Source organism: Pygocentrus nattereri, chromosome 19 (genome assembly GCF_015220715.1).
Source record: "Pygocentrus nattereri isolate fPygNat1 chromosome 19, fPygNat1.pri, whole genome shotgun sequence".
NCBI classification, from domain to species: Eukaryota; Metazoa; Chordata; class Actinopteri; order Characiformes; family Serrasalmidae; genus Pygocentrus; species Pygocentrus nattereri.
In genome coordinates, this window is record NC_051229.1 from 13,659,974 (window position 1) to 13,685,839 (window position 25,866).

General features: G+C 39.6%; 1 protein-coding gene across 3 annotated transcripts in view; it reads left to right on the forward strand.

Annotated features, from left to right (window-relative positions):
* LOC108416589 (polymeric immunoglobulin receptor-like) overlaps nucleotides 1-25,866 on the forward strand; it is a 900,619-nt gene that overhangs the window by 598,094 nt on the left and 276,659 nt on the right. Inside the window, exons 1-4 of one of the 3 annotated variants that reach the window (XM_037531124.1) lie at nucleotides 11,940-12,018; nucleotides 12,841-12,967; nucleotides 13,057-13,365; nucleotides 13,472-13,525. In XM_037531124.1, the coding sequence (XP_037387021.1) occupies nucleotides 12,844-12,967; nucleotides 13,057-13,365; nucleotides 13,472-13,525 (487 nt within the window). In that variant the 5' untranslated portion in view covers nucleotides 11,940-12,018; nucleotides 12,841-12,843. Of the gene's footprint in view, nucleotides 1-11,939; nucleotides 12,019-12,770; nucleotides 12,968-13,056; nucleotides 13,366-13,471; nucleotides 13,526-25,866 lie in introns of those variants that run through there. The other 2 variants (XM_037531126.1, XM_037531125.1) reach the window with 2 other exon arrangements.

A 25,866-nucleotide genomic window follows, 5' to 3' on the forward strand; every position in this document is an offset into this window, starting at 1 on the left:
GGGTGATGTTCTGGGTGTGGAGCTGGACTCACTGACGGCAGTGTCAGAGAGGAGAACGCTGTCTAAGCTGCAGGCTATTATGGACAGTGGCTCCCACCCACTCTACGGCATGGTGATAAGACACAGGAGCTCATTCAGTGCAAGACTCATTCTACCGAAATGACCACAGAGCGCCACAAGACGTCATTCTTACCTGTGGCCATCAAACTCTATAACTCCTCCCTCAGTGTGATTCACAAAGTGTGGTTCATCTGTGCAAAACTCAATACCTAACAGTTCATATGTGTAATAATAATAATTGTGTACAATAACGCAGAGGTACAATAATTTGAACTGCTTTATACTAGATGTTTAATATTTATTATCACAGTCACTGCAACTTTACTGTATTCATAAGAACTTAAATCTCATGTACATATTGCAAATTTCTCTTTATCATTGTTTTAAATTATTGAAGTGTTTTTTTTATAAATAGTTACATAAATAGCAACTGTAACAACTGCAATTTCGCTCTGGGATCAATTCTGATTCTGACAAAACTTGCATGCAACTACAGTTGACTGAAATCTACATGAAACTAAATTGTATTTGACTTGCATAATGTGTCTTGGAATTCACTTGAAAATCAGCCGCAACAGTTGCAAGCATCTCAACGTCATTAAACAAGTTTCATGAAACAGTCATTCAGAATGCTGATAAAGCATCACTCCATTAAAGTAAACAGCATTGTGTAACATGGAGCGAGGAGGCGGATGCATACGCCGAGATAAGCAAGATTTATTAAGGGCAAATCCAGGGTCATAGTCGAGACAGTCCAGGTTCCAATAATCCACACATAGTTCAGGATGGACAGACATAACTGAGAACTAAGAAAGAAACAAACCACAAGGACAGTACAAACTGAGTAAAGACAGACCAATACAAAGACCAGCAAAGACAAAGTGCAAACACAGGGCTCAAATACAACAGGGATAACGAGGGACAGGTGGAAACCAGGTGGCGACAATCAGGGGTGGAGTCATGAAACGAGAGGGCTGGACCAAAACAAACACACATGGGTAAAACAAAACATCACGAACACATGGACTGGACTGGGAGGGGCCAATCAGGACACACTGTTTCAAATAATTGATGTTACTGGGTTCATGAACAAGAAAATGATACTGAAGAAACTTTATTGGATGATTGAAAATAAGATTCTGGTCAACTTTACATAAGTGTGGTAGTTTTTCATTCTGTCATTTCTTTGACCAATAAGCACGAGTTGCTTAACTAGCAAGCTAATGGAAATGTTTAAGCTGTTTGTGCCGCTGTTTATGAATGATTTACATTGTTAGATTGTTCCTTTTGTCCTTTATTTTCACAAATAGCTCACTCAAATTCAGTTGGCATCCACATGAGTTTCATGCAAAGGCTATAAAATGCTTGAAATATGTAAATAACACCTTGTTGATGACTTTACTCAGACACAATTATACAGCATAACAAAAAAAATTGTTGCATGCAACTCAACATGCAACTACTTGCATGAACGTTTCATTGTTTAATGCCAGCATAAGACTTATTACCTTTGGAAAGGAACTGATTTATTATTTCAGAAAACATCTGTAGAACTTTGTTACAAGTGGTAAAAATTTCCCATATAGGCCTGCTGTACCACTCCACTGTATGTATGAATGGCTGATGTAGAACTGCAGCCGTCACAGTGTGGAAAAGAGGCCTGAGTACCACTTCAGTGTGTTGGTATCATTAGACGTGCGCTGTTTGTAATTGGCTGGGCAGGAATATTCGCTAGAAAATTATTTCAGCCTTTCTCTTTAGGCCTCTTAGTGGCAACTGGGCAGATGGAACGGAAATGAACTCTATTTTTAATTAACATAATTAATTATATAATTTTCCATGTAATTCTGTTATTAGATTCAACAGGACACTGATGTGTCTATGCACAGGTCAGCTAAGAGACCTGCTCCAAAACATGTAGAAATCATATTTTATGGCTGTTGTGAAACTTAAAGCTGCCATTTGAACTACAATTGGAAATAAGTGTGTTTTTTTTACTTGAAATATCTCACTTGGGTCACTCCCAGTAAGGTTTGCAGAGGGAAGTGACCTAAAAAAAACTCTGTGAGCCTTACTTTTTGTTTTGTTGGAAAAGAGATGATATTTCTGTGATAATGAAGGTCAAGTTACCGAAGTATTTCTGGAGCTATTTCATTAAACTGCCATTCCAAGATTAGACTTCCTCTCTTCCTCCATATTTTATGTTACTCTTTGTGCTTATTGCTACATGTAAGCTAACACTGCTGTACACTGAACTGACATTATAAGACTGGCAACAAAAACCAACAAGCTTTGTCAAATGTAGGAGTTCAGCTGCTTTAGCAGTTGTAGCCTAAAGTTTGAGGAGCCTCTGTTGTTTTAGAGATGATGTATAGTATTAAACTTGCACGTAATGAAATTGGTGGGAACTGTCATCACTCGACACTTATGCGACTACTAAGCCTAGGTATTATTTATGGTTGGTAAAATAAGACGAATTTAACAGTTTGTTGAAAGAAAATAAAAGAATCAAACGAACTAAAAAATGCAAGAAGACTCTTTGGATTTCAGAAGTGCAGGTCATTTATTCCTTCTTGAGCATGGAGAATGGCCCTCAGTCAACACAGATACAGGGTTTGTACACATAATTTATACCCTCAGTAAGGATGAGGTGGTGTCACCCCACCCCTTTTTTGTTATCTCCTAATCTCATGACACCACCATTATGTCCAAATTGATGTCCATATGTCTAACATATGGAATCATGTGGCAACCATTATCTCCAAGTCCGGTCTGTATCATTTTTTAAAAAAGACATTGTACCAGGCACATCCTAACACACCCTAGCATGATTGCTGGTGTTTTTCCATCTTGGCCATTTGGCCTTGAGAAGTTCATAAGTTCACTCGCGTCCTAAAAAGTGTTTTTCTTTCCTCTTACGCCCTACTAAGGAAGCTTGTTTTAGGGCACTTGCTCCAATATGCTAGCCCAGGCAGGTTTCTCTGTGTAAAGTTCAACATGTTCACTGTAAAGTCTTGTAAAACATTGTTTATGCTCATTCTCTGCGTCTTTACTTAGATTGTGTTGTGTCAGTGAAAAGCAGAGTGAGTTTCAGGAAGTGAGCAGGGTCAGTGTCCAGGGCCTCTGCATTGCTATATTAAAATGAACAGAAGCAGTGATGCTACACAGTGGGAGGACTGACAATCCTAGAATTCAGCAGTGCTGGTCTGTGAAGATCCAGCAGTGCGGGGTCTGCAGAAGAATGATGCTGGCTGGTACTGGTTCAGTGCAGGAGATGTGGGGGTTAGTGTTCACCTCACTGTCACTGAAAGACCTTCAAGTAAGATCACATGTACACTGTATTTCCAAAAGTATTCACTCACCCATCCAAATAATTGAACTTAGGTGTTCCAATCACTTCCATGGTCACATGTGTATAAAACCAAGCACCTAGGCCCACAGACTGTGTCTACAAACATTAGTGAAAGAATGGGTCGCTCTCAGAGCTCAGTGCATTCCAGCATGGTACCGTGATAGGATGCCACCTGTGTAAGTCCAGTCATGAAATTTCCTCGCTACTCAACCCAATAGAACACCTTTGGGATATATTAGAGCGGAGACTGAGAGCCAGGCCTTCTTTTCCAACATCAGTGTCTGATGTCAAAAATCCCCATAAACACACTTCTAACCCTGTGGAAAGCCTTCCCAGAAGAGCCAAAGCTATTATAGCTGAAAAGGGTGGGCCAATATTATTTTAAACCCTATGGATTAAGAATGGTATGTGACTCAAGTTCTTATGTGTGTGAAGGCAAATTAGCGAATACTTTTGTCATATAGTGTATTAGAAATACTGTTAACATCTGCTGACCTTCAAGTTGTTGCACCATTTGCACCAAATTGTTTCTTTTCGTCTCTCAAGGGTAACAACTAATGTCGATCAGTGAATTTTGAATTCACAATCTGATGATAACTGTTTAATTGGGGGGTGGCAGGTGTGACGGGGAGCGAGGAGGCGGATGCACGTGCTGAGATAAGCAAGATTTATCAAGGGCAAATCCAAAATGAGGGTCGAGACAGTCCAGGGTCAATGAGCCAACACGGATAGATTGGGGACCAGACATGACAAACCAGAATCAAACAAACAACACCAGTACAACCAACACAGCATATATCACCAACAACACAGACAGTGATTCAAACAAAGACCAGGGAAAACACAGGGCTTAAATACATAAGGGTAACAAGGGACAGGTGCAAACACAGGTGGAGACAATCAGGGGTGGAGTCATGAAACGAGGGGGCAGGACTAGAAAACCAAAACAAACGCAGATGGACAGGACTGGGAGGGGCCAATCGTGACAGCGATAATTGCTCTTGAAGACACAGATGTGAAAATGGCAGTGTGTTTGGGAGTTTGGGCTCTAACATTAGAGTCTAAAGGCTTTTCTTGAATACCTCCATGATCACGGCCTTCAACTCACTAGCCGTGGTAAAATGTCTTATTCTATATTTCCTTAAAAGTTTTTGAAAGATTTTATTCAGAAATTATTTCCCTTTATCTGTTTTCAAGATTACAGGTTTTCAGTCTTGTAAAAGTATTTCTTTAAAGGTCTTTGTTGCTCCTGGTGTTTTTTTTGTTTTGTTTTGTTTATTTCCTCAGTGTTTTTACCCTTAAATATTTAGAAAACACATCTATACAAGTTCAAATAAATGCATTTCCATTGTTGTGATCTGCTTAAATTCACCAGGTCTATCTGCCACTGCACGTCTTTTCCGACACCTTTTTAAGTTGACTCTTCTGGCTTTGTGCAGCGTGTAAGTGTCTGAACTTTGTAAAAACTTTTCAATTTCATTTACAATTTTAACCACAATTTCTCACTTTTGATAAAGGGCTATCTACCGCCCAGACTGCCTTCCACACTGGTTTATGATAGTTCTGTTGTAGGAGTCATGCCGACCATGCAGATGGGGCAGTTTGAAAGGTTTTTGTGTTTTGGTTTTTTTTTTTTGTTTGATGGTTTTTAAATGTTTTTTTTTTAGGTTTTACATCTTTTATTATGTTTTGGTTGTTGATACAGTGGGGAGAACAAGTATTTGATACACTGCTGATTTTTCAGGTTTTCCCACTTGCAAAGCATGTAGAAGACTGTAATTTTTATCATAGGTACTCTTCAACTGTGAGTGATGGAATCTAAAACAAAAATCCAGAAAAATACATTGTATGATTTTTAAATAATTAATTTCCATTTTATTGTGTGAAATAAGTATTTGATCATCTATCAACCAGTAAGAATTTTGGCTCTCACAGACATGTTACTTCTTCTTTAAGAAGCCCTCCTGTTCTCCACTCATTACCTGTATTAACTGCACCTGTTTGAACTCGTTACCTGTATAAAAGACACCTGTCCACACACTCAATCAGTCAGACTCCAGCATCTCCACAATGCCCAAGACCAGAGAGCTGTGTAAGGACATCAGGGATAAAATTGTAGACCTGCACAAGGCTGGGATGGGCTACAGGACAATAGGCAAGCAGCTTGGTGAGAAGGCAACAACTGTTGGTGCAATTATTAGAAAATGGAAGAAATGCAAAATAACAGAAAATCTCCCTCGGTCTGGGGCGCCATGCAAGATCTCACCTCGTGGAGCATCAATGATCTTGAGGAAGGTGAGGAAGAGCCCAGAACTACACGACAGGACCTGGTCAATGACCTGAATAGAGCTGGGACCACAGTCTCAAAGAAAACAATCAGTAACACTCTACGCCGTCAAGGATTAAAATCCTGCAGTGCGCGCAAGGTGCCCTTCCTCAAGCCAACGCATGTCAAAGCCCGTCTGAAGTTTGCAAATGACCATCTGAATGATCCAGAGGAGGAATGGGAGAAGGTCATGTGGTCTGATGAGACAAAAATAGAACTTTTTGGTTTAAACTCCACTCGTCATGTTTGGAGGAAGAAGAATGATGAGTACAACCCCAAGAACACCATCCCAACCGTGAAGCATGGCGGTGGAAACATCATTCTTTGGGGATGCTTTTCTGCAAAGGGGACAGGACGACTGCACCATATTGTGGGAAGGATGGATGGGGCCATGTATCGTGAGATTTTGACCAACAACCTCCTTCCCTCAGTAAGAGCACTGAAGATGGGTCGTGGCTGGGTCTTCCAGCATGATAACGACCCAAAACACACAGCCAGGGCAACTAAAGAGTGGCTCCGTAGGAAACATCTTAAGGTCCTGGAGTGGCCTAGCCAGTCTCCAGACCTGAATCCAATAGAAAATCTTTGGAGGGAGCTTAAAGTCCGTGTGGCCCAGTGACAGCCACGAAACCTGAAGGCTCTGGAGTAGATCTGTATGGAGAAGTGGGCCAAAATCCCTGCTGCAGTGTGTGCAAACCTTGTCAAGAACTACAGGAAACGTCTCATCTCTGTAATTGCAAACAAAGGTTTCTGTACCAAATATTAAGTTTCTTTTTCTGGTGTATCAAATACTTATTTCACACAATAAAATGGAAATTAATTATTTAAAAATCATACAATGTATTTTTCTGGATTTTTGTTTTAGATTCCATCACTCACAGTTGAAGAGTACCTATGATAAAAATGACAGTCTTCTACATGCTTTGCAAGTGGGAAAACCTGAAAAATCAGCAGTGTATCAAATACTTGTTCTCCCCACTGTATCTGATCTAGCTATGACAAACCATTAGTCAAAGGTAAGTTATCTTCAGACTAAATGTGTAAAAATATTCTGTTGTATAAAATGGAAAAGGTTACAAGCTTTTACTAAAAATATCATGTGTTTTGTACAGTTACACAAACTCACTCCTGAGTTACTGCATAGCTTCACCTTCACTCTGAATCAGAGAGGAACAGGTTCAGCAGCGGCGTCCAGAGGTTTGTGCTCTCCAGCTTTTGATGAGTTTCTCACCACCAGGCTTGGAGTCTGTGCTGCTGATGGATTTGTGTCTTTCTCCTCCTCAGAAATAACAATGTGTTCTCTTTGTGGAGGAAACTCCTCTTAGTCCGACCACACGACGCACGTGATAATGTTTGAACAAATCGTGCGGGATCTTCCCCGTGTTTGACCATCAGCTTCATCTGAGATGTAGATGATCTCCGCTGATGCAAATACACACACACACACACACACACACACACACACACACACACACACACACACACACACACACACACACACACACAGCCACAGCTTTTACAGTTACAGCTAGAATCTGTGTGCAGGCTTGGGTCATTATAAAATTGTAATATTACAATATTTACCTATAGTTTTTATCACAGTATACAAAATTATCACCATGTTATATTAAGAAAAAATGCTATGTTGATTGCCAAGTTGTACAACTTCACATATGGAAAAAAGTGAGCACTTCTCAAAGTGGTCTATGATGTGTTTGGAACAAAACCCTTAATGTATTGCTAACCGTTGCTAACAGATAGGCCCTGTTTGTTCTCTGCACGTAGACTGAATGTTATAATCATATCGGCACGGTGGCGTGGTGGGTAGTGCTGTCGCCTCACAGCGAGGAGGGCCTGGGTTCGATTCCCCGGCCGGGTGACCAGGGTCCTCTCTGTGTGGAGTTTGCATGTTCTCCCCGTGTCTGCGTGGGTTTCCTCCGGTGGGTTCTCCGGTTTCCTCCGGTGGGTTCTCCGGTTTCCTCCCACAGTCCAAAGACATGCAGTCAGGCCAATTGGACATGCTAAATTGCCCCTAGGTGTGAGTGTCTGTGTCTGTCTGTCTGCCCTGCGATGGACTGGCGACCTGTCCAGGGTGTATCCTGCCTTCCGCCCGAAGACTGCTGGGATAGGCTCCGGCACCCCCCCGCGACCCTGACGGAGAAGCGGCTTGGAAAATGGATGGATGTAGCACGGCCTGTGCTACCCTGAGACCAGGAAGGACACTGGAGGAAAGAGAAATGTCTGCAGCCATTTCATGCTTTATTTTCACACTTTCATACCTGAGTTTACCACTAATATTTATGACTTTGTCAGCTGTTTAAAGGCACCTTCCTTCTGGTAAACTTCACGAGTCTACAAGCACCATCCCAACTCACCATTACAATTATTAGATCAGGGTGTCAAGCTCAGTTCCTGGCAGCCCACAGCTCTGCAGAGATTTGTGTTTTCCTTCTTCTAACAATCTGAATTCCACTCATGAAGGCCTTTCTAATTCGCTGACCAGATGTGTTTAACAGGGACACACACTGATATTGGAATCATATCAGTGATAGCAGATATTTGTTGAGTTCTTGTGGTGATGATAATGATGATCATGAAGCATAAATGTTTTTGTTCGCTTTAACATCTCAGGAGGAAGATCAAATTGAATATTTATCAGTGAGGCTAACTAGCCACTGTTAATTGAACATTAGTCTAGCTACTTGACTTTTATACATGTGAACTGCTTTCATGTCTACTTTATGGACAAAAAATTATAATTTCTGGGAAACTGTAGCCCGTGGCACTAAATAAGGTAGTTAACACTGCTGTGAAAGTTTACAAGAAAAGAGCAAATGAAAAATATATCTAACCTTATTCTAGCTTGTTTGTTAACTTAACAGCTGCTTGAAAGCTAATATGCAATCCTGGAGCCACATTTCTAAGTTCTAAAATACTGTACTTAAACATATCATACAGTTACACTGTAAATAGTGAACAAAGTAATGAACAGTAAGATTATTTTTTCCAGGGAGTAAGAAATAAAGTGATGCTATTTCAGTTTGAGAGATGAGGCAATTGATCTGTAATAGATTAACTAACCCAACACTGCTCACTACTCACTGAGGTAATAAAGATAAATTCTGTAGACCAGCTGTTACAGTAAAGATGGTGAGAATCTAAGTGTACATGAGTAACCTGCAACATTTTAACAGCAAACATAGAGCAACAACTAAATTCTTCTTCTATTTGACTGAACTGGGAAATTAAGTCATCATGACTGATGCAGTTCACAGACAGTCCAGCAGGAGGCGGAGCACTCTGATAGTGACCATTTCAGAATCAGAATCAGAATTAAGCTTTATTGGCCAGATGTACACATACAAGGAGTTTGGTTTTGGTTACAGGAGCTCACAGTGCACAGTATCAGACAGACATTTACATGTAGTAAATAAAATAAAATGACATAAACTAACATAAATTAAAACATGCATTCCCCGCGACCCTGAGAGGGAAACGGCTTAGAAAATGTGTGTGGGTGTATGTGTAGAAAACATGCATTCCTACCATCACTCACTCACACACACACACACACACACACACACACACACACACACACACACACACACTCACACACACACACACACACACACACACACACACACACACACACACAGAGTAAGGTTTCCAGTCATACCTGTAAACCTTACATTGTGCAAAGTATGTGTCTTAAGTTAAAACCACTGAGTGCAGCAGCAATTAAGGGGTGTATAGCGTCAAAGAAAGGGTGAAGTGAGGTAACAGTCAGATAAGTGGGGTAATAAGGCAGATAAATGAGGTGCTAGAAGAAACACTGATCTGTGACGGTGGTTTCAGAGGATGGAATGTTGAGTGTGATACTATATACTAATGTATTTAGAAGTTCTATTTAAAGTGTAAACAAGCTTGTTTCTTTACAGTCATCTCCAGAATTACTGGCACCCCAATAAAGATAAGATGAGCAAAACACACACACACACAGTGTTACGGTTGGGCCCTCCCAGTCCTGTCCATGTGCGTTTTTGTTGTGGTTCTAGTCCAACCCCTTGTTTTGTAACTCCGCCCCTGATTGTCTGCACCTGACCCTCATTGTCCCTGTGTTACTTTGCCCTTAGTGTTCGTCGGGCTTTGTTTAATGTATCGGTCTTTGTCCGCTGTATTGTGTTTGAACCTGTTTGCTATTTGTGTTTCTTGTCATGTCTGAACCTCAATCTCTCCGTGTTGGCTTTCTGAACTTGGACTGTTATGACTATGACCCTGGATTTGCCCTTACTAAAAGTCGCTTACCTCCGCACATGCTTCCGCCTCATCGCACCCCGTCACACACACACACATATATATATTTATATATATATATATATATATATATACATATATATATATATATATATATATATATATACACTGCTCAAAAAAATAAAGGGAACACTCAAATAACAAATTCCAGATCTGAATGAATGAAATATTCTCCTTCAATACTTTGAACAGAACAAAGTTGAATGTGCTGACAACAAAATCACACAAAAATCAATGGAAATCAAATTTTTTAACCAATGGAGGCCTGGATTTGGAGTCACACAAAATTAAAGTGGAAAAACACAATACAGGCTGATCCAACTTTGATGTAATGTCCTTAAAACAAGTCAAAATGAGGCTCAGTATTGTGTGTGGCCTCCACGTGCCTGTATGACCTCTCTACAAAGCCTCCTGAGGGATCTCCTCCCAGACCTGGACTAAAGCATCCACCAACTCCTGGACAGTCTGTGGTGCAACGTGGCGTTGGTGGATGGAGCGAGACATGATGTCCCAGATGTGCTCAGTCGGATTCAGGTCTGGGAAACGGGCGGGCCAGTCCATAGCTTCAATGCCTTCATCTTGCAGGAACTGCTGACACACTCCAGCCACATGAGGTCTTGCATTGTCCTGCATTAGGAGGAACCCAGGGACAACCACACCAGCATATGGTCTCACAAGGGGTCTGAGGATCTCATCTTGGTACCTAATGGCAGTCTGGCTACCTCTGGTGAGCACATGGAGGGCTGTGCGGCCCTCCAAAGAAATGCCACCCCACATCATTACTGACCCACTGCCAAACCGGTCATGCTGAAGGATGTACAGGCAACAGATCGCTCTCCACGGCATCTCCAGACTCTGTCACGTCTGTCACATGTGCTCAGTGTGAACCTGCTTTCATCTGTGAAGAGCACAGGGCGCCAGTGGCGAATTTGCCAATCCTGGTGTTCTCTGGCAAATGCCAAGCGTCCTGCACGGTGTTGGGCTGTGAGCACAACCCCCATCTGTGGACGTCAGGACGTCCATCCTCAAGGAGTCGGTTTCTAACCGTTTGTGCAGACACATGCACATTAGTGGCCTGCTGGAGGTCATTTTGCAGGGCTCTGGCAGTGCTCCTCATGTTCCTCCTTGCACAAAGGCGGAGGTAGCGGTCGTGCTGCTGGGTTGTTGCCCTCCTACGGCCTCCTCCACGTCTCCTGGTGTACTGGCCTGTCTCCTGGTAGCGCCTCCAGCCTCTGGACGCTACGCTGACAGACACAGCAAACCTTCTTGCCACAGCTTGCATTGATGTGCCATCCTGGATGAGCTGCACTACCTGAGCCACTTGTGTGGGTTGTAGAGTCCGTCTCATGCTACCACGAGTGTGAAAGCACCATCAACATTCAAAAGTGACCAAAACATCAGCCAGAAAGCATCAGTACTGAGAAGTGGTCTGTGGTCCCCACCTGCAGAATCACTCCTTCATTGAGTGTGTCTTGTTAATTGCCAATGATTTCCACCTGTTGAGTTCCACCTTGTCTATTCCATTTGCACAACAGCAGTGAAATTGATTGTCAATCAGTGTTGCTTCCTAAGTGGACAGTTTGATTTCACAGAAGTTTGATTTACTTGGAGTTATATTGTGTTGTTTAAGTGTTCCCTTTATTTTTTTTAGCAGTGTATATATATATATATATATATATATATATATATATAAAAAGAAAGGGTTGGGCTAACCCTAACCCTACAATATGTATGTATGTATGTATCTATCTATCTATCTGCATTATTACACAGTCAATAACAGTAAGAGTCAGAGGGGAAAAAATAGAAAAGAACAAAACCAAACAAAACAGGAAGACCTCTGAAGTGGAGCTGCTTCACTCAGAGGCAGGAAGCGTATTTGTCTCTGGAGTCTCTCATAGAAACATGCACTTTTACTCACTCCTGAGTTCTTTAATTCTATTTGTGTTACTCCTCTGTATCTCAGGTAAGATCAATGCTGCATCATTCCTTTATTTGTTCTTCACACTTTCACTGCTGTAAATATACTTTTATTAACCTTGCATTACATGAAGTTGATTCAGTGTAATGAACTTGTTTCAGTCCTTTCGCAATGACATGCATATTGAATTACAAAGATTATAAAACCTTAATTAACAGAAAGGTGTTTAAATAAATCAGTAAAAAGATTGTATTTGATTTAAAACCTCTTTCTGGTGTGGTGCAATTTGTGGATGATACAATTCTGCAGCAGCTGAATTCAGGAAGTTAGTTTTAAAAATAATTTTTCAGTCACTCAAACTTCTCACCTGTTAGAGTTCAATTTTAAGCATTTATTATCATATCACTTGTATTGTTATAGGTAATTGCCTGTTATAAGCCTGTTGCCTAGAAGAACAAAGTTTTATTCATGTTGTGTACAGTTTCACATTTCCACCAGAGAGCTCACCAAAATCCTCACAACCAACATAGTGCAGTGTTTGTTTGTTTTTTTTTTCTTTTTTGTTTGATATTCCATGTATAAAGCATCATTGGGGTCTTGAAAAGCCTTTTCTGATGATGATGATGATTATTATTATTATCATTGTTATTATTATCATCATTATTATTATACATAGATATATAAATACAACAATTCATATATAAAAATATATTACATGGAGAATCTCTCACTATTCCATGTTTTTATGATGAGAAATACAAATCAAACCGTAAATACTGGTGTAGGGGGTATTACTGGTCCTTCTGTAAAATAGTAGCCTATAAAAACACAAGTGGAAGAACATCAGTCACTGATCATCCAACCCAGAATATGTTTACTGTGGAACTGAACAGCCTCCGAGACTCTGACTCTGGATATTATTGGTGTGCTGTGGAAATTGGTGGGACAGAAACCCCTGATGACAAGGATTATTTATACCTGACAGTCAGTGCAGGTAAGACGTCTCTCTGTGTGAGGTTCACTGTAACATCACTTGTGATGAAGAAAATGTTTACACCACTCATTCTCTGCCTCTTTATTCAGATCCTGCTGTGTCAGTGATAAACAGCAGAGTGAGTGGTCAGGAAGGGGGCAGCGTCAGTGCCCAGTGTCTCTATAGAGCTGAATATCAGAATAAACAGAAGAACTGGTGCAGATTTAAAGACTGGAGCTGCTTCACAGTGGGGAAGACTACCACATCCCAGAATTCAGCAGTGCTGGTCAGTGATGATGAAAAAGGATCTGTCAGTGTGGAGATGAGGGGTCTGCAGAAGAGTGATGCTGGCTGGTACTGGTTCAGTGCAGGAGATGTGGGGGTTACTGTTCACCTCACTGTCACTGAAAGACCTTCAAGTAAGATCACATGTATCAGAAATACTGTTCATACCTGCTGATCATCAAGCTGTAATGTTGTTCCACTCACACCACTTTGTTTCTTCTTCTCTTATGTTACCAACAGTTGTGACTACAAGTTTAAGCAGTCAGGAAACCCAGGAAAGTGTAAACACTCCAGGTACAGTCACTCACGCGCGTCTCATTGGGGCTTGGACGCCGTCCTCATACCACCTGTCAACTTACATTAAATATTTGGGGGGCAGAGTTTAATGTTACATCCTAATTCACTGACAGACATTTCATTTTTAGGAGAGATGTAGAGGTAAGAGCAGAAATGGTGGATAAATATGTTTAGTTTTTGAATAGTTTATTTTCTTTTAATTATCACGCAATTATTGTATTATAAAAACTATATATATATAGTTTATATACTAACATTTCATTTGTTTTTGTGTTTGTTATGTTGGTAACAGCTGTGACTGCAGCTTCTGCCAGAGAGAAAACCATCAGTGATGACACTTCAGGTACAATCAACTTCAGAAAGAAATTTTCATTATTCTTGGATGTTTCCTGCCAGCTGTGTGTGTGTGTGTGTGTGTGTGTGTATGTGTGTGTGTGTGTGTGTGTGTAATAATAATAATGATAATAATAAACATTATGTGACTGATAGCTTTCAGAATAAAAATGTCAACATTTGTTACTTTAAATAAAGCAGGAAAAACAAACCCATACAGTTACAGCAAGAATTTGTGCTACTATATAAATCAGCATATTTAGGGTATTTTTGCTAGACCTTTATGTGATGAGTTTACTGAGACGAATATCCTTAAACTAAGTATCAAGCAATGATATATATAGAGAGATTGTTCAGTTACATTCTGCCTGTGTTAAAACTGTAAGTTTTAAATTCTTGATTCTTTTCTCTACAGAGGAAATTACATGTTCTGCCACTGAGAAACCCAAGTGAGTAGAAAATCACAGTAAAAATACTGAAGAGAATGAAAGAGGTCAGTATTGGTGAGTACTTGTGGTGCATTTGGACGTCCTTGTCAGCTCATAGAGCCAGAAAATTGCACATCCGGACAAAGCAGACTTGTGCTGTCATAAAAATGTAATCACAATATTTACCTAATCTTTATTATGGTTCACTAAAATTATCACAATACTGTATTTTGAAAAATGTACATTGATTACCATGAAATACAAGGTGAGGCACAACATACCATGAGAAAAAAAAAATCTTGAAAGTGATCTATGCTGTTTGGAGCAAACCCCTTAATTTATTGCTGCTGCTGACGGGCCCAGTTTACTCCCTGCAGGTAGACTGAATCTTATAATCATTTACACACATTATGATACAGTAATTGAAGTGTCACTGATACACAGCAGTTGTCACAGCAGTTCTGTCTTTCACACAACTGAATGATTCCACAAACGCTGAGATCCTGGAGCCCAATCCCAGAACAAGTTGAGACGGTGTGTGAAATGCCAGTATAAGCATAAAGCAGTGATTAGTAAATTCTGTTGTACTGCATTAAATGAACAGAACACACAAACACAGTATTTGATGTTTTACATTGTGGAATTCATGGCTTTTTTTTGTTTATATCATTTTTACAAATTTGAAGTTTGAACAGGAGCATATTTGTCACTGTGTTACATCACCTTTCCAGTGACCTACTGCATTAGTGCCATGAAGCCAAACGCAGAACTATGATCCTCACACTTTTTCATGATTCTTTGTGGAAAACTGTAAACTTCATTTGCACTGTATTTATAAAACTGTAAGCAAATCTTGTTTTCAAAAATGAAATGTTTGTATGTAAAATGGAAGTGATTTACTAATGTGAAGCTATAATAAAGATTAGTCTGTTACAGGGCACTCATTCCTCAAGTGTGCAGTTTTGTGTGTAAGAATGTTTGTGTGTGTGTGTGTGTGTGTGTGTGTGTGTGTGTGTGTGTGTGCGTGTGCGTGTGTGTTTAAATAGGTAAAATTTATAGATAAGATGCAGAACTACAGCTGACCATGTGTATGTGGAAACCCCTTGTGGTTAGAAATGCATATTCCCTAGTAAAACCATCATGAGATGCACAAACTGATTATCAGCTACTTCAGTATAAGTGACAGAAGGACTGGTGACTATTGAGCTCATTCCCTGTAAAAATGTTTCCTCAGTCAACATGAAAAATCGTTTTTCAGTTGTTTTGACTTTTAATCTACATTTAGAAATTTCACATCATTTTAATTCACATTAGATGTTCAATGCAAACGTGAAAAATAAATGAAAATGAAAACATGAAAATGAAAAATACATACAAAGATAAAAAAATCTAATATTCTTTCCTTGTAGACATTAAAATCTAGAATTAAAAATCTACAAACTAAAGGGAAATTGTAATTATTTAATGTTCATATTTAATTTTTACATGTAAAATGAAAAGTTATATTTTAATCAATAAGAATAGCTTTTTCAATGCTTCTTAGGCCACTGAGGAAGTTAAGTTAAAGTTAATACTTATTAGTCCCATAACAGGGGAAGTGAAACATCACACACACACTAGTTAGCACACACACACTAGGGGTCAGTGAGCACACTTGCCCTGAGCGGTGGGCAGCCCCATCCACGGCACCCAAGGAGCAGCTGGGGGTCAGGTGCCTTGCTCAACGGCACTTCGATCACATACTGTCGGCTCAGGGGATCGAACCAACCACCTTCCAGTCACAAGGCTGGATCCCTAACCTTCAGCCCAGGAATAATAACTTAAACTCAGTCATGTACTGTTGGAGCTGGGGAATGAACCGGCAACCTTCCGGTCACAGGGCCAGTTCCCTAACCTCCAGCCCACAAATGCCCAATCATATATACACTATAAACATGTAATGTCACAACAAATATCTCAACAAAACATTTGTGACAGCAAATGTTCCACTGACACCAGTAAATGAGTCAAGACATGTTTGGTGCCTAAATTTTGCTTCTTTAGTTTAGCACTGGATCTATGAGTCTAACATTGCTAACAAACACAAAGTCAACAGTCAGTTTTTATTCACGAGTGTCAATCTTGAGGTTTTGACCTGAAGATTATGTTAAACAACTGAAACAGAATCACAAATGTAGTGTGTGGTGTGCATGCATGCAAAGAGGAGCTGGATTTTGTAGGGTATTCAAAATTCAGCACACCTGTAAAGTGCATGCCTACAGCATTTAGCTACAGAAGGAGATTTTTGCATTTTTGGAGCTCACAGTAAGTTCCAATCCCATTTCACCCCATGCCCCTAACACTTATCCCTACCCCTTTTTATTATTTTTTTTATACGTTCACATCTAGGGGTACGGTTGTCCTGATTGTTTTGAGATGGAGGGGTAGGGTGAAGTGTCTTGGTTTATTTGATATCAGTGGTGGACAGTAACTGAGTGAATGTAATTAGTTACTATACTGATGTAAATTAAAAACACTTCTTTAAATCCCTAAACTAAAACATCTCATATAATACAGAATAGAAGTATATGTAAACTTCAATAAGGCCTAAGAACATTGGAGTAAGTGCCCTAAAATAACCTCAGTAGGGCGCAAGAGAGGAAACAGATACCTTATAAGGAGTGAATGAACTCATGAACTTCTCAGTGCCAAGTAAGTAACACTTGTTAGGGAGAGATTGAACTTGTGAACTTTTCAAGGCCAAAGTGGCCGGAGTGGAAAAGTACTGACAGTCTTCTCAAACAACGTTTTTTTAAAAAATAACTTAGAGCGGGTTTGGAGATAATGGTTCTACTATTGAATATGATAAGTCAGCAATTTATGTATAAAAGTAATTAATTTGGATATAATGGTGGTTTTGTGAACTCAGGAGATGACAAAAAGAGAGGGTATAAAACATGTGTACAAATTCTGTATTGCGTCATCCAACGGCCTTTGGAAAACATTCTCCGTGCTCAAGAAATAAAGGACCTGCACTTCTGAATTCTGAAGAGTCTTCTCGTATTTCTTAGTCTTCTCGTATTTCTTAGTTCGATCGATTCTCTTTATTTTCTTTTAACAAATAAATTGAATTCGTTTTATTTTACAAATCAGAAATAATACTTAGGCTTGGTGGTCAAACAAGTGTCGAGCGACGACAATACTTAAGTAGTTTTTTTTTCTGTATCTGTAATTTACTTAAGTATTTCCATTTTGGGTGACTTTTTACTTTCACTCCACTACATTTCAAAGTCAAATATCTCACTTTTTACTCCACAACAGAAATCTGTCGTTCCTTTAGTTTTTTCTGTGTATAAAAACGTAACATGTCAAAACAAAAGAAGTGCAAAGCAAGAGCACCAATGATGGAACTAACCTTACCTGTAAATAGGCCACAGTACAGAAATATGTACACATATGCAGTCGTGACTGGCATGTTTCTTTTTTTCTGAATCAATACAAACACTTTCATTTTATAGTAAATTTGTTTAGGGTTAGTTTAAGTTTATGAGCAGAGGCCTACAGATCAATATAGCAAAGGAAAACTTATTTGTGATCCTGAGTTTAAAGACAGTTTTTATTCAACTTGTAACTAATTTACAAAGTAATCTGAAACTGAAACTTTGCTTGTGTGTAAAAGTGATTTTAGAGCCACTCGGTTCTCCCTGATTGGAACTGTTTACCTTCAGTGTTTTGTGCTTATGATCATTTTAATAGACGCCAGCGTCACTAATTAATGACATTCTATTAAAAGACTGAATTACCAAGAGAGACACTGGAGGATTTTCACCTAAAATGAGTTCATGAAGCGAGTCTTGTTGCAAAAATGATAACAGTACATACTTAAGTACTTAAGTACATTTGAAGCCAAATACTTTTGTACTTTCTCAAGTTGAGGTCTAGAGTAAGGACTTCTACTCTAATATTTTACCTTGGGTATCTCTACTTTAACTCAAGCACATGATTTGTGTACTTCGTCCACCTCTGTTTGAGATCTTAACACTGTTACAATAACATACCTATGTTCTGTCTTTCCAGGTTCTCGACAGGAAACCAGACAGCTCATCTGGTTCCGAACAGAGAATGAGCAGCGTTTTCTAAAATCTAAAATTGCTGAAAAAAGTGCTGCAACTGTTGCGGCCTTACAATAGCCACATTTACATGCAGCCTGATAATCCATTAATAATATGGATTATAATATGGAATATAATAGCTCAATCAGAATAGAATACGTTAATGTAAATCAGAATAGGCTAATCTGATTGAGGCCATTCAGAATACAATTTCTGTCCGATTGAACGAGGTGGGTAAACCTCTAAATAATCTGTTAGATAGAAGAATAATAGTCATGTAAACGCTGAATCCGATTACACTCCAGACCGAATGGAACGTGTAATTAGGTTCTGCGCATGCGCGGCGCGTCGTAGCAAAAGGTTTATAGCGGAGCTGAATCTGGTCTGCAGAGGAGACGAGGTTTATACTCTGAGCTTTAAAACACGGCGGTGGGATGGACGTCCAGCTTATGTGCCTCAGAACACAACGTCCTCCTCTCCGCCTCCTTTATAAGTACATGTGAAGGGCGTTTTTCTGAGCCTGTGATTTGTCTTTACACTCATCTTGTATTTGTTATATTGTTATATTAATGTTACGTACTGTTACATAACATTAATTTACGTACTGTTAAGCTCTCTTTTCCTCTGTTAACGCGTGTGTGTTCTGTTGAGGGTCTCTCTCGCCCCCTCCTTCAAGAGAGGGAGCTAATGTATAGAACAGCATGCCAATGGGATGAGAGCAGTAGTTCCTTATGGGTATCTGTTTGTGTTAGAGTAAACTTTTCCAGAAATGGGAATGTATGGATGTGTGTGTGTCTCTAACCATGTTATGTATGTGCGTCCATTCAGCATATAAGAGCAGAGGCAGCTTGGACGAGGGGGATCCCACATTCGGCCTTCAGGACTCTCACAGGGCTTTAACGCTATCTTATTAATTTGAAATAAAGTTGTTCATGTTTAAATCCAGATAGTGTCTACAGAGCTTTCGTCTCACCACCTACACAACTGAGAATAAACAACACCTGACATCAGATTAAAGCCGTTAAAACACAAACGAGCCAACTGGAAACTGATCTCACGCCGACTGGACATCACGTGATGTTCGCTGTCATGGTAACGTTCACTCTAAGCGCTACTCCACGTGTGCGCGTCATTTTGCATCGGATTACTTGTAGCGAACATGTAATCGAAGATTTATCATATTTTTGAATAAAGTGTGCATATAAACCCCTCAGTCTGAATCTGAATCCAAAATCTTTGCATGTAAACACAGCCAATGATCGAATACTGACGCTTTAATGAGGAGACAGGAGGAGATCTGCAAAACATACAGACATGCTCTTCAGTAGGGAGAATGGCTCGCTCAGCACCTCGCATTACTCTCTGCAGATCCTGAAGCAATTAACTCACACACTTAGTTTAAAGGTTGTTTACAAAGTACATGGAACTAAAGATACAATCTTCCAGTAACACAATATCACTCAAAACTTCTGAAATGGTGACTCAGCAAAGCTAACTATGAATTTCCCCAGTCAGTACAGCTTAGCAAGAGCTCTAAACTCCAGCAATATAACAAATATACACTGAAATTCGACACTATACTTTTCAAACAACATAAACTGAGTAAAAAGCTCACAAATAAACAACAGCTCACCTGCAAAACAGACAGAAATGCTCTTTAATAGGGACAATTGCTCGCTCAGCACCTCCCATTACTCTCTGCACAGGCATTCTGAAGCAAATAAATCACACAGTATTCTGTGAACAACGGAAGAGTGCGGAGCACACCACTTTTCTGAACATGCTCTTGTGAGATTGTTTACCGATTTCTCTTATAAACCCCAGCCCCCAGCCCCCAACCACCGCCCCCCCCAACCCCCACTTACTTTTTTTAATGTCAACAACTACATTGACTGACTGTGCTTCACAACCACTGCACTGCAACCACTTTTAAAGCTGCTTCACTGCATACAACCATCTGACAATCACAAAAACATGCCTAGAGCCCACACAAGTGACATCACCACAGCTGGAGGCGACATATTGGAAATGGCCGGAAAACCTCGTCTCATCTGTTCACATAAAAGTCGCTGATTACAACTGATGACGTATCAGGTACTTGAAGGGTTGTTCTAATTCTTCGGGGAATTTCAACCACTACCCCTTGTAACTCAAGGTGGAAGGTTACATTCGAAAACAAGGGGTAGGTGCAAAAATAAGAAATGGGATTGGGCCCAAGTCATTCTGTGTAAGACATTCACAACTTTAATGAAGACCTAGGTAGAGGATGTATTTATGTGTATTTATGTGTTTTGTGTGATTATTGACTTCTAGTGGTTGTTAGCAATATTAACCTTGTGGCTCCAGCGCTAAATTAAAGAAGCAACATTTGGGCATAAAACTTGTCTTGGTTCATGGACAACATCTGAAGTAAGTGACAAATTGGCGTAATTTGATTTTTCACCAATCCCTTCCTTTAAGTTTATATATTCATATTCAGTGCACCTGCAGGTACTTCTGAAAGACTATTTGTAGGTAGAAACAATGTGAATCAGCAGGAAGCAAAAACTTAAAGTTAAATTCTTGGAATGAAACCATTTTCATCATAAATGACATAGAACAAACTCCACTGTCAAATGACTTGCACTGCAGTGGCTTCTTTTTAAGAGATCTGACCAGAAACACCTTCGCTTACACCTGAAATCAGAAGAAGGAAAACAGACCAATCAATTTTACACTGTTTTCAAATGGCCCTAAAGTGCTGGAACGGCAAATATGTCCTGGGTTTTTGCACTCGAGCTATGAGTTAACAGAAGTTACATTATGCTGCGTACAACTAGAACAAACTGCAAGATCTTGAATGTGTCTCAAATGTAATGATTTTTATAGCCATATTAAAAACATACCTCTTTTCATGTGATTATGATTGAGCTCTAAAACATGTTGTCTATTTTTATGGTACTTTAGTCTTAATGAGATGAATTTTGTTTTCTCTTCAAATTTATTGTGCTAGTTTATTTTTTTTATTTTTACACATTTATGTAAAGCATGCTGAATTGCCTTTGCATATGAAATGTGTTTATATAAATGAACTTGTCTTTGTTGCTGAAATAGATTTTGGGACATCAAACATAGCTTGATCAATCACCAACATTTGGGGTAATATTTTTCATTCATTTGAATAACAATCGATTATGGGCCATCACACCAGTTATATTTTGACCTTCACTCTGAGACACTCTCACCTCTTACTTCAAAACCACAGAATTTTAGATCACCCCATCATCTCCAACTGCCTGAAAGAGCTGGAAAGTAGGAAAGGTTTAGAAATATTGGAGCATCTGAAATATTGGAGCATTCCTACCACCCTGAGCACTTTCACCAGATAAACCAAACACATGATATATTACTATATCTATATTTTTTCTCATAAACTATTATAGCTTTCAACCAGCTAATGCTCACTCAACTCAAACTATCAAGTGGTCAAATCAGTGAACTGTTACTGATAATAATGGGTGTATTTTGTACTTACAGTTTCCTTGGTTATATTGTTGTAGATCACATCATTTTCAAGATCCAATGCAGGTGAACGCTGTGGATATAATTAATTTAGTAACTTAATCTCTTAGTGTAGGCAGAGAGAATTTTTTGGGTAGAGCAGTAAAAAAGTGGGTCGGCCAACTTGGTAGATACAATCATGCCTGATTCACCTGAACACAGACAACACTGCAACACCTTCACTATAAGGCATGCATCCACTCACCACAGAGACTATTTTTACCCGCTGAAGATAATATAACTGGAGTAAAATTTGACATATGACATGTACAAAGAGGAGGAACAACAACCTAAACCTAATCAACTTATGCTAAATACTTCGTTAACAGGCAAGAAGATGTTTATGGACTATTTATGTCCTACCTTTGATGACAAAGGCCATTGCAATTTTTGTGATAATAAACAAAATTTGAAAATGGGTAGAAAAAAAATCCAATTTCATTATCCTTAAAAATACAACTTCATAAATATCATTTCAGCATTTAAGTGGAAAGCTGGTGATCAATATATTTCTACCTGTGTCTACACCCCTGATATACAGTTTTGTGTGAAAAATAAATAAAGTCTTACCTTTTTATTTTTATGAATCACAGTGCTGTATATCACTGCACTCTCAGTTGTAGGTGCCTGCTACGCACAAACAAATGTGATTTTACGCAAACTCAAAATCAGATGACCAAAAAGGTATTATATTATTTTTTTCAAAAACAAATGAGCTTTCAGCATTACACGTCTAATGAATGAGAGGCACAACACTAACTACTGCACCGTGGCTTTAGCCAACAAGAGCAAATTAGAACCATAACCACAATACTGACTGTGTGAACTGCAGTGTTACTGACCCTCCCTCTGGTCTCTGTTTGATTTCCATCTGTTAGAGTGAGATGAGGTGAATTAGATCATTCTAAACACTAGTCATTGTTGATGAATTAGTTGTCTACGCGTAGTTATGTAAAAACAGTTCATTCACAACGTACAAGATAGCACAACATTAATATTTGCTGTTAGTTTTTAATCCTGTCCTTTTTTTAGTAGCAAAATTTTAAAAGCATATTGAAAAGGCCTGTAATAAAACAGGAGATAGTGAGTACTTACTGCACTTTTTTCTCAACATGCAGGTTATGATGATGGTCAGAAGCAGCAGCAGCCCCAGGCCGACAGGTAGTAGAACCCAGATAAGCCCGGTTTTTTGACTCCTGCAATGAATAATATCTTTCACAGATAACCTTACATTAAACCTAACATTTTTAAAATACACATGCTGCCAAATAAGATGTTTATGTGAAGCACAGAATGAATAAAAGTTCAATTCATCAACATTTCACTCATGTGAATTACTTGTGTTGCTTTCTCTCACTTGAGTCACTAACTTTCTCTTAAGTTGTTACTGCAGAAGAGGAAACAACTTTAAAAAACAAGTAAAAAAAATAGTAACATGCTGTACTGAAGCGTGAAAAACCACACCACTATACACAGTATTAAAAATCACACATGAGGGCAAGTGTCTGTGGCACATGCACACCCCAACACTGTTTTTTCAACCCATGGTGTTTGGCAGAGGACTATATAAAGCAATACCATAATACGGCAATCTTCAACATAACCTCACATGTGCCAGCATGTGCCTCAACATTGCGGTGCACTGCTTTGCTTTTTTTCAGCTTTTAATGGTCCCCCAAAAATTTGATTTTGTGGCTTTCAAGGGGTCCAGAGGGTTCATTAGGCCCTGCATTTCACACCTTATCTACGCCCAAAAGTATGCAGACACCCTATCCAATGAATCCAGCTCATAATCCATAGTTCAGTGTAAGAAACATCTAATGATGACACTGGAGTTCAACTACACACACACCTTTACATCTACACACAGAGCCTAAGGTCACCATGAAAAATGTACAGCATCAACTACAGGGCTATGGGCTGTGGACTGTGGAGCAGTGGGACTGTGTTCCCTGGAGTTATGGAGCTCCATCCAATATCCCGGGATTAAGTTGGAGTGGTGATCCAGAACAAATTATCCAACCTGACCTCACTAATGCTCATGTGGTGGAATGCAATCAAATCCTCACAACAATGTTCCAACATCTAGTGTACAGTCTTCCCAGAAGAGTGGAGGTACTGCAGCAAAAGGAGACAAACTCACTACTAATAGCCTTAATTTCAGAAGAAATGTTTGGACATATAGTGTATGTGCTAGTTAGCTTGGTTAACATGTGCTGTACTCACTAAAGTAAAGAAAGACACATCCTGGCATGTAGTTTGAATTATCTTTCAGTAATGTGTTTTTAGTCTATGATTATTAGAGCATACACGGTTCCAAATAATGTATAATTCCTTAGAAAAGCACTGCTAATAGAATTGATGCTCTGGGTCAGCCATATATGACCTTAAGGTCATCATGCTCAATGCCAGAACTCGACTACAGGGCAATAATCCCCCCTAACACTGCGCTGTGGAGCAGTAGAACTATGTTCTCTATAGTGATGGAGCTCCATCCAACACCTTTGGGATAACATGGAGTGTGTTTTGTGATCTAGCACTAATCATCCAACATCAGTACCTGACCTCACTAATGCTCTTTTCATTGAATGCAATCAGGTTCTCACAGAAATGTTCAAACATCTAATGTCAAGAAATCCCAGAAGAGTAGCAAAGGGGGACAAACTCCCTATTAACACCCACTAATATTAAAGTTGGGCAGTATTCATAAGGCTACATGACAATTACATAATGCTTTCATTACATAAACATTTATAAAGGCTTATTCCAAAAAAACAAACAGTAGTTGTTGAAAAGATGTCAAGTTGACGTAACACCTGAAATGACAAGTGTCAACTCACGTAGGGTTTTGGTGACATGAAGTGCTATCATAACAAATTCTGGGGCAAAATCTACATTTCTACATTATTATAGGTAGTTTGTCAATGCGAACTGGATCTTGTGTACGGGAAAGCAGTTCCTTTTAGCACCACCACCAAGAGAGAGAAGTGTTTGAGAGCATTTTTGTTAAGTAGTACTAAAGACATGAATCATCTGCTGTCTTGCTATTTTGTTTCACACACACTCTGTCACTGAACTTTTGGGAAGCATACCTAAAATTCTTATTTCTGGGCTGAAGGTTAGGGAACGAGCCTTGTGACTGGAAGGTCATCGCTTCAATCCCCTGAGCCGACAGTACATGACCGAAGTGCCCTTGAGCAAGGCGCCTAACCCCCACCTGCTCCCCAGGTGCCGTGGATGGGGCTACCCACCACTCCGGGCAAGTGTGCTCACTGACCCCTAGTGTGTATGTTCACTAGCGCATATGTGGTGTTTCACTGCACAGATGGGTCAAAATGCGGAGGTGAAATTTCAGACCATGACAGACCATGAATAATATTCAAAGAATTTGACATGGATATTAATTGTCATTTATTTTGAGTGGAGACAGTGGAGCAGTGGTCACCCTGGTCCTGAAGAACTACTTTCCTGCAGAGTTTCATTCCACCCTGCATGTAACACACCGCCCTTCCCCTAACACAACACTAATGCACCTGATCCAGCCAATCAGGAACGTCTGAAGAAGGTAATTAGCTGGAGCAGCTGTGGCTGATTGTGGTTGGAACTAGACACTGTAGGAATGTAGCTGTCATGAACCTGAGATGGAGACCACTGCAATAGAGGCTACCACACATTGCTACAAGTCAGGCCTGAAGTGTTAGGTAAGATGTGACTCCATGAAGCAAGTCTTTTGATTGACAGACTCTCGAATGAAAAACAACAGCACAAACTGCTCCTTTTACTATATAATGAAATAAATAATGAAACCTATGATACTTAACAAGGAATTCTCTCTTCAGACATCTCTTTCCTTTCACCATCACTGTGAACAATTCTGACTTGGGTGGTTTGATGTAAAATGCTTCTCAAGACCGTAGCATTTTACATCAAGCCACCCTGAAGGACT